Source organism: Phaethon aethereus (assembly GCF_964289735.1).
Source record: "Phaethon aethereus genome assembly, chromosome: 10".
NCBI classification, from domain to species: Eukaryota; Metazoa; Chordata; class Aves; order Phaethontiformes; family Phaethontidae; genus Phaethon; species Phaethon aethereus.
Genome location: NC_138586.1, coordinates 3,652,656 through 3,667,591, shown reverse-complemented (window position 1 = coordinate 3,667,591; position 14,936 = coordinate 3,652,656). Strand labels below are relative to the sequence as shown.

The 14,936-nt window shown below is 41.4% G+C and overlaps 1 protein-coding gene across 2 annotated transcripts in view; it reads right to left on the bottom strand.

Annotated features, from left to right (window-relative positions):
• DCX (doublecortin) overlaps positions 1 to 14,936 on the bottom strand; it is a gene marked incomplete at its 3' end in the record, with an annotated part of 70,590 nt that overhangs the window by 52,194 nt on the left and 3,460 nt on the right. For both annotated transcript variants that reach the window (XM_082003948.1, XM_082003949.1), the window contains exon 2: positions 8,380 to 8,720. In XM_082003948.1, the coding sequence (XP_081860074.1) occupies positions 8,380 to 8,720 (341 nt within the window). The remainder of the gene's footprint in view (positions 1 to 8,379; positions 8,721 to 14,936) is intronic.

Below are 14,936 nucleotides of genomic sequence, written 5' to 3'. Positions count from 1 at the left end.
GAGTTGTGTTCTGTAACACTTAGTAAAACATATTTATACAGATAGATACACTCACACACACCCTGATTGCTGTTAAGCAGGAAACTAGAACTGTGTCTATTAATTCAGAGAGGACTGGCTGTACCTTCGCAGGGGAGAGGGTGTGTCTTACAGCTTGGAGCAGTGAATGCTCTAGTTATTAGCCTTGCTTATTTTTCCCTATTCAGTGTGAATTCAGAGCTAAGCAAATCTCCAGGAGCAGACCTTCAGTTCCAGCTCTATATGCTAATCAATTTGCTGCAGCCTGAGCAGCCCTGAACACAAGCTGGAATAGCCCTCAGCTTTCATGGCTTGTCTTTGCACTTCCCCACATATGCAGGCCTACTGTAGCCAATTCTGAAAATCTGGATGGATTGGATCCAACTTTTTTCTCAAGTCCTTTAGACATACTTTTATTACACACATTTCTGTGCCAGTATCTTTTGTCATCTCTGGCAGACCTGAGGGTGGATGGAAGCTGTTATCCTCTACACATGAGGAAAAGCTATCACTCCTTCCCTTACTGTCCCAGAGACCTTTGAATGACACTGGCATCACGTTCAAAGGACAAGATGAGGAGGCTTTTGACAGCCTCTCACACTCAGTCTGGGCCCTTTGCAACATGGGTTCATTTCCTTAACACTTAAGCTCTGTCAAGATGCACATACTACATACAAAAAGAATAATCACTGGCTCCATTCCATGAGCAGTTTCAGGGACAAGAAAGAAGGAAATACTGTTGTGCTGGATTTTAGCTCTATCACACTATTTCTTACCAGCCTCTGTTATTAGGCTGCATGCCTTCACCCACATCTAGTGCACGCTCTTACTAAAGATAAGCATAAGTGTGAGCTGTGTCATAACTTACCTACTACTGAGTGAAAGGTACTTTTGATCAAAGGCCAGTAAGAGCTGACAAGGGAAGGCAAGGGAATAAGTGGTTTCAGGCAGACAAGAGGAGGTGGAACTTGCAACAAGATGTGGAATATGGTACCAACTGCTATCAAATTCTCAAGGTGTCTCACACTGGGTGAACTCAGGGGAGTATCCACACACTCCGTGCTACTGCAGGTAGATGTAAGCAAACATGCTGTGCATGATGCCACTCACAGCCTAAGACTAAAGGACGCTGGTGCACCAGAATAAGCAAGATATTCCTTTATTACAAACAGGGAAACTACAAGTATTTGATTGTATGCGATCAAAAGAAATAAGACGTTTACTAGAGTCCACGCAGTGAGGTAGACGCTTGCTCAGAATACATTCAGCATAATGGGCTCCCTCTCAGAGCAGGAGGGACTCCCATTCACTCCAGTGGGATTTCTACTTGAGTCCAAAAAGGACCCAGAAACTTAGTTTCATGGGATGATACAAACTAGCAATGGAAAAAACTATAAGGCTTTCTTGGCCTGTCTTAGCTCCTGATGCTCAGCCTGATTTCCCTTTGCTCATTTTAAGCCCATTTATTCCTAGATAAACCCTCTGGCACTACAGTGAATAATCCTCTTCTCCCCTGGGATTCAGAGTAAAAGGGGAACATGTCACTCTGTATGACAGAAAGCACTGCCAAAATAAAGATGCAAGTGAGGATTGAATTTTTAGCATACATCTTTTTCAGGGTGTGAATAGCACCAGGATTCAGTAATAGGGGCCACGTACTTCTCGGTCATGAGGTCAGACCTGACTGCATCTTTCAATAATTTTGACAGCCAGCCATCTGTGACACAAGTAGCAGGTGTTCATGTGGATCTTGGTCAGGACAAGTCTGCTAGCAAGGCTTGTGTTTCTAGAAAAATCAACAATTTTCAGTAAGCAGCAGTGCAACTCTGGAGCCTGCTTCTGGACTTGGAGCCTCACTGCCTTAAGAGGCCTTAAGAGATTCACCCCAGCTTTAGCCAGTATTTGCAGAACAACAAAATGCCAATGAACACACAGCACCAAAGCCCCGCTGGATGGCAGGCGGGAGGACGACATCTCCAGAATCTGAGGCTGAGGCCAAGGCCAAGCAACGGCAAAACATCCACCAAAGTTTGCAAGATGACTGTCTCCCCTGCTGTCTCCCCTTGGTCTGCACATGGCTTGGGGAGCTGATTGGAGACCACACTGATGGCAACCAGGTCAGTCTCAATGCTCACATGAGAATGGATCTGATCAAGAATTTAGCTGCTGAGATCAGACTGCTTCTTCTGCTTTAATAAGTACAGGAATTAGAATTCAGTGTTCCAGATAAGACCCTTTTCACCCAGACTCTGTGGCCCACAGACCTAAGTAAACATAAATTAATAAGCATAAAGTTTTTAAATAACATCTCAGAAAGTCTTCTGAATATTTTATCATAAGTACTTAGAAACACATTCATGGAAGCTTGGCTTATTCATTCTAGCGAATGATAAAATCCTTAAGGGATACCTGTGGACTAATTGGTTTTGTCTGTGTTAGTGTCTAGTCATTGCATGAATCAGGCAGTGTTGGATTTCCAGCTTAGACTAAGAGCTCCCTAAAGATAGAGAACTAGGCTGTGTTGTCTGGCAGTGTAAGTGATTTGGGTTCAGAAGTTCTTCAGCCCATACATTATTACTACCCTTCCTTGCATGACACATGGTTGCTGGAGAGGAATAATCTCATGCAAACACCCTAAGTCAGAGTAGTCTGCAAAAGCAATGAGAAGGAGTGAAGCTGGGAGTTAATCCTCACCCTGAGCAATCTATCAGGGGAGGCATCTGTGGGCAAAGATCCTGCCTGCACAATTCCTCTGCTAGAGCTTGAAATCCAGACCTGTCCTCTTGGTATCAAAATGGGAGATTTATGCTGGGTCTGCCAAATCTCAGCAGTTAACAAGAAGCACTGAGAAGAAAGGACCGAGAAAAAGATGGAAAACAGATACAGTTTTACTGCTACAGCTTCATGCAGCAGGGAAGGAAGATGGGGCTTGCCGCTCCCCTGTTAGCACCAGCTGCTACAGAGCATTTTGCATGAGGATACAAAATACACTTGCACCCATCTCCTGCACTTCCCTCCTATTTGCTTTGGGGCTAAATCCATGGACTTGACTTTATGCAAGTGCATGAAACTGCTTTGTTCTGGGGGTTACTTCAATGCAGCTTTTCAGCATCCAAAAGGGCAGTCAATTAGGAAGTCCCGGAAGGACAAGAAGTTTCTGACATCCTACCCCTCGACACGTGTAATAACACAAAGCAATTTGCTTGCTTTGTAACCTTGAACCTCACGCCTCAGGGTATAAGTTAACTATCTCCAGGGCTCTCGAGGGAATATTTTCCCACTGATCTTTCAGCAATGCAGATGTTACTAGGTACATCATGGCAGTATCCACCTTCTTGATCATCAATTACAGATTACAGCCATTGGAGGCATTTGTATATTTTGGTACAAACCTTGTTCTATGTCACACTGATACAATTTCATTAATATAATCAATAAAGCTACACTATGCTGGCAAAGTTTGGTCCACTGCTAGCATTGGCACTTGAGCAATTAAATTTTTACTAGTTTGTTTCCAAATACCAGCTTAAAATCAGCACAGCAGCTGACCAACCAAAGTTTGGTTTGGTTTCTCCAGTGCAACTTGTAGAGATGCATCTAAGGTAGCTTTTTTACTAGTAGTGCAATACTAGGAGCTGCTTTATTAACAACATTATCCCAACCTTTAACTTGTTGTGAGCTTAGTCATCCTGCTTCTCCCTCTGCGGCTGCTGTCCTTCCTCAATGCAAGTCATTTAAAATAAAATGGCAACAACTTCTCTGGACAGGAGAAGTGGGCTGGCCTCCTAGGCATTTGCATCAGCTTTGCAAACAGAAAGATGAACTTCACATCATCTGCCACATGAAATCCTTATCAAAGCAAAGACTGCTAGAGGGGACCATTTTATTAAGACTAGAAATTCTTTCGGGAGCAGAGTCACAAATGCCCTGATATATGAAAATGTACATAATTTCATCTGATGAGACAGCCAACACTCGGAACAGAAGCACTTTGTCTGGGCTAGGTAAAAGCCAATGAATAGCACTTGTGTGACTTCTCCCTATGCTTGAAGATTTCAAAGTCCAGAAGATATCACTGCATGTTATCATGGTGAAAAAAACATTCAGTTCCCTGCTTGCTGACCAGAATATCTATATCTATGTGTAACAGAAGCACACAAGCTCTCTCCCCTCTGAGCAGCACCTTATTCCGCTTATTTGGTGATGCTAATTGATGGGTCATAGAATGGGTTATTTAGTTAAGATATGGCAAAACATCAGCTGGAGAAAAAGCAGAAGGAATTCCATACCACAGAAAATATCTTGATGCTAAAGTATAATTGAACATGCCTGAAGAATTTCTGGCCACTCCCGAGTAACATCCACTCAGCCAATCCCCAATTCAAAAAAAAGGGACTGATTTTTGTTATTACATCTCTTCATATAATTGCTGAAGAACTCACAGACTTTGGAAAACAAGACAGCACAGAAAAAGAAAAGTTCAATATGTACAGAAGGCATTAGCTTTTACAGGTCACTTCTTAAAAGCGGGAATGAATGCAGACAGACACCACGTGCAAAGCAAGGTGCAGAAAGCAGATGATGGGCATTGGGCTATCAGTGGTGAAACAGCCTCCTCTTCCAGAAAAACACCTAGATATTGTACACCATGGTGAGAAAGAAGTTCAAGCACAAACAGGACAGTAAATCTATACAACATTGACAAAGTCTAGTTCAGACTATTGCATTCAAAATATTTGAATGCAACTTCATCCACAGTCTCAAATTCCGTTTTCTAATTTGATTTTTTAACAACATGAGGCAGAAACTGTCATCGTGTTTATAAAGTAGTCAGTGCTTCCAGGAATCCAGACGTATTTGGGACACTGGATATAACTAAGAGTTTGAAAAAGGGAAAGAATCTATCAAAACAAGTGTTTTCCAACATGATCCACAGATCAGACCAAATTCAATCCTGCATATGTATATATTAATTACATATATATACACACACACTTCTCAACACAACAGCAGTTGTAGTCATGAAACCAAGTGCGGGATTTGATCCACTGCACTATTTAACACACTGAATGCTTTGACCTATACCATCTCCTATATGGCCATGGAAGCTCAAATGTTAAATCTCTGTTGTGATTCTCTGACATGCGTCGGTTTTGGTCAACAATTTGAAACCCCTTTTGAGTTCTGGTGTGTCCATCAAGAGGTGATCATATGCTCCAAGGAGGGAAGGAGCTTGAGTACAGACAGACAAAGCACAAAGCATTAAAAATATGTGCAAGACCAAGTTAAATAAGCTACTTTAACACGAGATGCTAATTTAGCCATTTCAAAAGGGCAATATTTCTACAGACAACCAAGACACAAAAAGAAACAAAATTTCCTTAAAAAAACCTAACCTCACTGTTGTTTTGAGTGTTACATATATTCAAACACATTCCATCCAGCTCTCAATTAACTGCTTTATCACTCCAACTGCAGCAGGTCTGCAGTGCACAGAAATACAATTATTTACATACCACTATCATTGTCACTACTCTGTACTTCTAAAGCATCGATTACTCTACTGATGAGCACTGTGGAAATGCCTATAAATAAAATAATCATCTTCCCTCATTAAGATACAGCTCATGGGCTGAGGAAGGATGATTTTCCTTTGTACGTTCCTTTTGTAAATTTTATCATTTCACAACAGAGGGAGTAACATGCCTCTGATGACACTCAAAGAGACAGACTGTCAGGATTCTTGTCAGTATTTCAGCTTTGAGCAGCTTGTGTTTTTGCATGAATATTTTCTCCTGAAAATAAAGTACTGTTTGTCAGAATTAGGCATTCAAGAATCTCTTTCTAATGTCAGAATCAGGCATGTAAAAACCTCAGAAGGTCAGATTTTATGGAGCAGTATGTCATGGAAATCCTAACAGCAAACACTGCACCAACAGCAGAAGCTCCTATCTCTAGCTTCAACACTAAAAGCACACATAGGTGGAAAATTTCAAATAAATTCAGATAAAAACAAACATTGAAGGAAACTTTCCAATAAAAACAAAGCCTTGGTGAACCAAGTTTGCTCTTCAGGAAGCTTCAACAGTAATTGATGCCATAAACAAATATGAAACATGCCATTATTGTGAAATCACAAAATCTCACTCTTCAGTAACTGCAATACTGCATGTACATTTGCATACAGTGAAATTACCAGTGGTGTCTCTTAACACAATGAATTATCACATTTCATAAAATGGTGAACTAAAGCCAGCAAAACAAGTTAAATGAGATATCTTTACTCAGACTTTACTGAAATCACATTTCTGCAACAAAAACTGACGGTGAAGTTGTCAGGTTGCCCCAGTCAAAACAGTGCTGAATTAAGGCACCAGTCAGTGTACAGCTATCAGAGCCTGACATAAGAAAAACAAGGTTGCCTTTTATTTTTTGATTCAAGAAGAGTCAGGTATGGTGTGGTGTCTGCTACAGACAACAGTTTGCAGTAGGAATTGCTGAATTACACAGATCTTTGTGCCCCTTGCTCAGCTGTAGCCCCAGGCAGCCACTCCAACAACAGATCGCAGTCTACCCCACAGCAGCACCTGTGACTCGAGAGCAAGCAGCATTTCCCAAATCCCTGCTTCGGGATTAACACAGTTTCACAGGCTGGTCCAGTCACCAGGCCACAAGCTCCGTTCAGTTTCTGGGCTGATTCAGTCTTGCTCTCCGGTGGAGAGGAAAACACCCCTTACTCCTGTAACTAGCTTAAAGGTAGAGAACAGAACAGTTTGCTAGAAGCTCATGGGGCCTCCCTATTTCTGCACACCGTCCAAAGCAACATCTCACCTCCAAAACACTGGCTGTTCTCAAAGAACTGAGGCAATTTACAGGTTCAGATTAAGATACTCATTCACAACTGAGAGTGCCACAGGACTGTGTGTCAGCATGACACACGTGTAACTGCTTTCAGGCCAGATCCATCTATTAAACCCTTTGCAAAGCTTCTGTGATGCAAAACACATGGTCATGTGCCCATGCATGATCTCCTTAGTGAGGACTGATCATTTGACTCCATCTTCCCCCAGCCACTTCCAAAGTTTCCAGTACATCACATCATGCTACTATATTTATGGACAGTCTAGCTGGAAAGTCACCCACTCATGTATAAACTATACATCTTATGAAGAAAAAGTGCTGGGTTGAGACAAGTAGAAAGAAAAGCTTTGCCAGGCAGATGATAATTTTGTATATCTGAAGCTAGAAGCAGCTACTAACTGATGTGCAATATACAGAGGTTGGGACAAAGCAAGGATATCAGACAGGTTAGAGGGACATGCTTACTTTCAGGAACCAGACACTGCACCTGGACTGCGCGGGACACTTTATGAGCCTATATTTGGGGTTGGAAGGATGAATATTTTCATATGTAAAGTCTGCATGTTAGTTGGATGCATTGCCTACGGTTGGCATGGTATTTCAAGAGCTAGTATTTGGGTAATTTTCTCTAGAGATAGGAAAGAAAGTTAACTTAAAGCAATAGCATCAGTCCCTAGAATAGCCAGTGTCCAACCCCAACTCAAGAGCTGTGCTGCCTCACTCCAGAATCTGGAGCAAGAAAAATAGTGACAAAAATATCATCCCTCAGTTAAAGACAACACAGAACTGTTAAATCAAGCTCAGCATTTTCCTTGAAGAATCTAGCTCTTCCCCGTCCCCAAAGTTATCCTCCACATTCCTTTAGAAGTTTTCATAGATACAGGAATATGAAATGGCTTATTACTATGTAGCTGCTAATAAGAGACAGATGTCTGTATTTTCCTGGAACTGAAGGAAACATGAAGCACATTATGATGACCCACTAAATATTTTTGACCCAAATCCCTTTCTGCATGTTATCTCTTCATGCATTTAGTCAAGAAGATGCAACACAGCTCTGTGCTTTTCCTGCTAATTACTGAGCTAGACAGAAGAGCATGCTTGGATCAGTTACTCAAGCAAGGAAAACAAAGCAACACATTTTCACTCAGTGAATCCAAAGCTTGAGAGTTCTTACAGTTACTTCAGAGCCAAATCAACTGGTGGCTGTAAGCCGAACTCCCCATGTTATTTATTTAGCTAGTCCGGAAGACACGCACTGCACACTGGCGTGCAGGACAGAGCATCTGTTTCACTCAGACTGTTGGCTACATTCTTTACTTGATATTAATATCAGTGAAAATTTAGTAACTTAACCACTGGCATGAAAAGTCTGACTTGTAAGAGAACAGATGGCAGTGATCATCTCAGGTTAATTTTAGCCTTCAAAAATTGTTCTGAGTCAGCAAAGCCTCAAGATAAGAGAAAGAAAAAGACGTAACATCTGTAAAAATCTCCTACCTGTTTCCCATCCAAGGTATACAGCTTTTTGACCACTCCTGTCTCCAGTTTTATAGCTTCAGTGATATCGGTGAGAACTTGCTCAAATGAATGGGCAGTCTTCTTGTTCAAGAGCACCCGGACCGCCTTTCGGGGCTTCACCCCACTGCGGATGATGGTTACCAGCTTGGGACGCACAAAATCTTTGTTCTCCTTTGCCTGGGCACTGTTGCTGCTGGCCAGAGACTGAGGTGCTTTCTGGTTGGCAGATGTCTTCACATTGACAGACCAGTTGGGATTGACGTTCTTGGTGTATTCCACCTTCTTGAAGAAATTGTCAGATGAGCAGACGTAACTCTCCCCTTTTGAAAGAAACGAACACCAGTCTAATTCTACAGTTATTACCATAAGACTGCTGAAAAACAGCCACTATACATGATAAACTGGGGAACATATAAGTCGCTAATCACTGTTTTCATTAGCACTTTCATAAGAGCTTGTTATTAAAACATTTTGTCCTATTTTAAATTTTATATTTATGCTTATTTAAAATATGAATAGTATTTCCCCAAAGTAAGCAAGTCAGCCATACGTTACATTGGCAAATACATGCACTACCACTCAGTCACATGAACCAGGGGTTAAAAAAGATTTAGAGTTATAAAGGTATTTAGATATCTGAAGATGCAACTAAGCTATCTAAAGGCTCCTGAACACCAAATTCATTTAATCACTAAGATTCTGTAAATTTGCCAGCTTCCTCTCCAGCTTCAGACCTAGCTACCACTTTAGTCTGTCATCCCCTGCCAAGATGGTATCAACATTCATCCACAAAGTACCTTTTGTGTAATGCCTGAAGAATAATGAAAGTCTAGTACTGAAGAGTCTCTACCAAAAGCAGCTTTGATAAATCTAGCAGGCATAACAAATATGCTTTGTTATATTGTCAGTCATTTATTAGAGGACAGATCTAGTGGCAGCTGAGAAAAAACACTACACCAAATACCACTGCTTGCTTTTATATGGCTGGTACCAACTAAAAATACATTAAATCCAAATTTAGACATGGTAGAGAAGGGTTAGACAGTCTTGTTAGTAAGTCACAAAAAAGCCCTTCCCTATCCCATCCAAACTTAGTTTCAAGATTTGTCTGTAATTTACAGGACCCTATCTAAGGTTTTAAGAGCACCTTAAAGGATTTGTAGGATATTCTTTTGGACCTGCAAATCTGATGGATGCTAAAAGAGTTATTACTAGAATGACACTGTAAACCAGTATCCCTAAGGGAATGTAGCTGTCTAGTCTGAAATGACTCAGACTGCTGAGCATTTGAAGATGCACTGAAAAAAAGTCAGTCATTGCTAGAGGAAGAAGCTTTTGTCTCACCATTAGATAAAATTTTAATAGGAACTGAAGGCATAACATGGGTACCTGTAGGATCTTACAGAGTTTCTTTCAGTGCTTTATTGGGCTCATCTTACAGAATGAAGTTCTTCAAATATTAAGATAGGTTTGAAATCAAAATATAGGTTTAACTATTTTGAATAAGAAAAATATCCTTCTTCATATAAACAGACTGGCTACATTTCCTTACCTGTTCCCTACTGCAAACTCCAGAGCCTGGACATCTTTGAAAAGCCTACCCGGCATCTGAGTTTGGCTTTCCATTATAGGATCTCTAGGGCAGGATTTGACATCTAATTGGCAAAGGTGAAAATATGGATTTCCAAGCAGCCCACTGATTTTCACAGAATTTTATGGTCCAAGCATGTAACATACCCAGTATAGTGTTCATATAGTCATTCTTCTGCTGACTAAATTGCATTTTTGATGGAGATAGAGACAATCCCTTCATAGAACATATGGGGAGACCACTAACAGGTACACAATAAGCAGAAGGCTTTAATAGGCTTAAAACAACTGTCTGTATAGTATTTGTGTCCTTATTACTGCTAAGTGTTTGATGTCACAAACAGCCATAGAAAAGATGAAGGATGCTAACTTTTTTTAACCCCGACTTTGTACCCAGTTTGCCAGAAAGTGATGTGTACTTATGGTGCTTATATCACCAACTGCAGCTTTTCTCTGTCTCCCCAGTTGCATAACATGACCAAAATAATTTAACATGAAGCAGATACTCTGTTTTCCCTTCTGAAGATGGACCAGAAATACAGAAGGCAGAAGAGAGTTAACAAGGTTCATGATGAACAGTCAGTTGGGCATTTTATCAACTAGTGTACCCCAAACTAATGCAACCACCAAGATGTACTGTTGGCTTGAACAAATAATAAAAATCTATGTTTGTGGCATGTATGCTGCCAGCAAAAACCCTCAAACTGACCATGTAGTACCCATAGCTGAAGCTCCTTAATTCCTTACATTTCTTGAATCTGACTCAATAAGCATAAAGATACCCCACAAAGTACCTTACATCATAAAGAATTCCCATTGGAGATACTGATTGTTTTCCAGAAGCATTGAATACTTTAAATCCTTATGATTAATAAGTTGTGGTTTATTCCCCTGCTTCAGCCAAGCAACACCTGGTGCAGAAAGGGCTCACACTTCTCTCCAGTTTCAGAACTGAGTGTGAGTGTGAAGTGCAGCAAGAGGAGCCTGAAATGCTCACAGGGAATTAGCCCTCCTAAGAACCTGAGCCCTCCCAAGCCCATAATCCCTGGGTGGCAGAGCCTTTATAAGCATGCTCAACAGAACTGTAGCATTATCCTTTGAGAAAAGGGATTTGTATGTTTAAATGCAATACTAGGAGTGATTTGAATACTATTCTCACCCCTGCCCCAAGCCTCCCTGTGGAAGCTCCTGACCTCACCTGCATCTCTCCTTCCCTACCTGAAAAACAGAAGTGGCAATATCTGCCACTGAAGTGTTGCAAGGCTTGACTTTCATCTGTGTTTATGTAATCCTTGTGGCGTCTTCTATCCCAAAGTAAAGAAAGTATATATTTGTGCTGTGTTCTATAAACACGTGAGGTGTTGGGGCATATTGTCCATTAATAATTAATAAGTTCCATGTTTTAAAGTAAGCGGAAGAGATTATTGGTCTGTTTGGCAGAGTACTATTACTCTTAGTTCCAGCTGAATTGTTTGAAGTTCTTCACTGCACACCATAGCTGTCCAGCGTATTTACAACAGCACGCACTGAAGGCAATAGTGGCACGAAGGCAATACTTTTCTAGCCTTTGTTTCCACAGATGTGGAACTACATTAGGTAGTTGTGCATATATACACACTGGCCTTTCAAGTTATGCTCACAGTCACAAGTGGAAAAAATAATCTGCCCTTTCTCACTTTGTTTCATTTAACACAAACTCTGGCAAACATTTTATCAAATTCTAAAACTGGACAGAAATTTGCTTGGAGTGACATTTCAGAATAGCAGTTCAGAATAGCAGCTCTTCTCAGCATCACTTCTGCAGTTATAGCAGTATAGCTCCAGGGAAGAGGAGCTTTTCTTGCCTTCTTCCCTGGCCTAAACACATAACCTGAAGCTTTAACTTAATTTAATAAAATCACTTCAACTGATGTCTTCCCAAACTCAGTTTATGGCCCTCAAATAATAGCAAAATTATCCCTGAAGTTCCTCAGTGAGGCACATCCCTTTTACCATTTGCCAGCCAGGAACATGTGCTATTTCACTTCTCACAGCTGAGTTTTACCCAAACCTTACCTTGAGGTAGTAGCAGGATTGAGCAAGCATGGGCTGAAAACCTGTGACCTTTCCAGCTTTGAACTGTGTACTGTGGCCAGAATACCACAAAAGAGAAAAATCTTATGGGGAATAGTGCTACCATGGAAAGAGGAGTGATTTCTTGGTTTCTCTGATACATCTATCCATGCTAAGTCTATAATGAGAAGTCAAGGTGTACAACTGTGCCAGTCAAAGAAATACAAAAGAAATACAACACAGCATGGTTGCAGAAGACATGCACAGCATAACAGAAGGAAAGGCGAGGAAGTGGGTATGACATTTTGTCAAAAGCAAAAGAAACAACTCCAAGTATATTGCTTCCCCCAGCCCTAAGCATAAAAATCTTTGCACAAATATTTTCAGGAAGATGTCTTTAGACAGCAAGCAGCTGTGTACATGTGCAGAAATCCAGCTATAAGCCATGAGAATGTATGATGAACACCCATGTCATTACTTCCAAACAAAACCCCAAATGGGAGCCCCAAAGAGACACACTCACGTATTGGGTGTGGGAAGCTTTTGTAAGAGTGAGAAGCACCAGGCTGACAAGATCCAATCTGCTGCTGATGGCCACACTATGGGCATGACACCAGTGGTGCTAACGACAGCATTTTTTTTTCGTGCAGTGCCAGGTCAGTGCAGGATGCTCTTTCTGCACTGTGAAGCCAAAGCCCTGCAGGATGATGTGCACTTGTCATCATGCCAGTGTGCTCCAGAGGTGTCACAATTCCTATCGTGCCACCAAAGCAGCGAGGCATTTATTTATTCCTTCTATCCTGCCCTTAGCAATAAATGAGCTGACTGTAGACCTTTGACCTTAAGTCACTATCAGCATATTTGCCATTTGAAGCCATGGCTTGTATCACACTGAATTATTCTGGCTACAAGTGCATTACACATCACTGTGCTCCCAATTTGGTAGAAGCACAAGGCGATTATTCAGCTCCTAAAGAAGGGATGATCTCAGCAAAGATAAGGTTTGCCTTAGAGAAGGTTTCTTAGAAAAACTCTAAGCTCAAGATGAGCGCTAATCCCTCAACCCTCTTACAGCAGCTCCTTGTGACAATACTAAAAGTGACAGGCTGCGCGTTCAGAAAAAGTTATCCTTTCTCAGCATGCACCAGCAAGTTTTCAAGTATAATGAACTGCAGGCAGAAGTCTTGCAAGAAAAATCGGGAAAGCTGGATTGAGGCCATTTTGAAAGCGTAACTGCTAACAGTTATTCCAAAAACAGTCTCTGTGAGCTGCCGTCAATTATTTTGGTTGTTAGCTCTGCTGTTGCAAAGTTGAGATTGTGCTACTGTGCCTAGCTTTCACGTTTCATGGGATTTACTATGACTTCAATAGGAATTAAATGGACTTAACACCTTGCAGAATTCATTACATATGATGTTAAAAAGTAGGCCTTTAGTTTCAAATGCATGAACTTCCTGCTACTTTCTGCATTAAAAAGGATCTTCCTCTGCCTCAAGACCTACTCCATCATGGCAAAATGAACTCTGGAAGAGCTTCCTTCCTTTGGCTTTTCTACATGGAGCTCTCTTGTGACAGCAAAGGACCTCTTGTTGAAAAAGTGAAAGAAATGTGTGATTTTGCCTTCAACTGCCTTCAAAACCACACAGTGCCCATCAAGAATTTATGGGACCACACCAGTCTTAGTGTGGCAGCCAGGATGGGCAAGCAAATGAAACAGAACCACAAGGATACATTTTGTTATGTAGAATGTAATTAGCCAAGCTGTCAGGGCAACAGCCATAGAAAACAATGCCACAGGTTACCAAGACTTCAGTATTGGACTGCAAGAATTTCAGTTTTCCAAGCAAACCGGAACACGCACACATTGAGTGGAGATTTCAATATACTTCCTATAAACCCCTCAGTCCCAGCACACACCAGGCTCTGTACAGCTCCAGGGTGGAGCCCCTCCTATGATTACTTTAAACACTCCTGGATAAGGTTTTGGAAAAGATTCCCCACGGCATGACAGGATACAAAAAGCTTGGAAATACTTTCTGGAATATCTCACACAGCCCAAGAACATCTGTAATGAAACCCCACCAAGCAAAACAAAATCCTATTCAGCTTTCTCTAGTGCTTAATCTGAGGCAAGAACAAATTTCAGAGAAGTAGCCCAGCACAGGACAAGGGCATAATTCCACCCTCAATGGGCCCTCTGACCACAATACAAGGGGGGCTGTGCCCTGCCTAATAGCCTGAGCATACCAGGAGCTCAGAAGGGAAGAGGTCTGCAGCTTCAACTAAATGTTGAGTCTCTCAAGTTCTAGTTTTAATCTATGTCCGCATTTCTACCTTTAGTGACCATGTCTAATCCATATTATATTTGATGGGTTTATTTCCACATGTATTTCTGACCCTGACCATAGACAGTAAAGGACACAATTCACATGAAATCAGCCACTGACTAGAAGCAGGTCCAAAGTCCACTTATAATAAACCTGAATGCTGAAAATAGGGAGTAGTCAAGATTAAGACAATGACTACAGTGACAGAAGATGGCCATTATGAGTGAAAGGAGGGAGAAAAAAAGTGATCAGAGAGGTGGATTTTGAGAGAAGGTCATTGGGAGACATGGACATAAACAGCTCTCTGGTACAGGACGCAGTATGGAAAAAGCAGCCAGTGACAGGTGAGGAAGAACTCAGAGTCCTGGTGAGCTTCCAAAATGTGAGGCATTAGACTTCAGTACAGGAAAGGACCAAAAGGCACATCTCAACTGGCAGATAGGAGGGGTGTGATCAAAGAGTAAGAGAGACTTCACTTGTTCCATCTTGGACAGACTGGGAAATAAAACATCCATCCAGAACCTTATGAGAACAACCCTGAATGCAAGGGAAAAGACTACCAAGTCT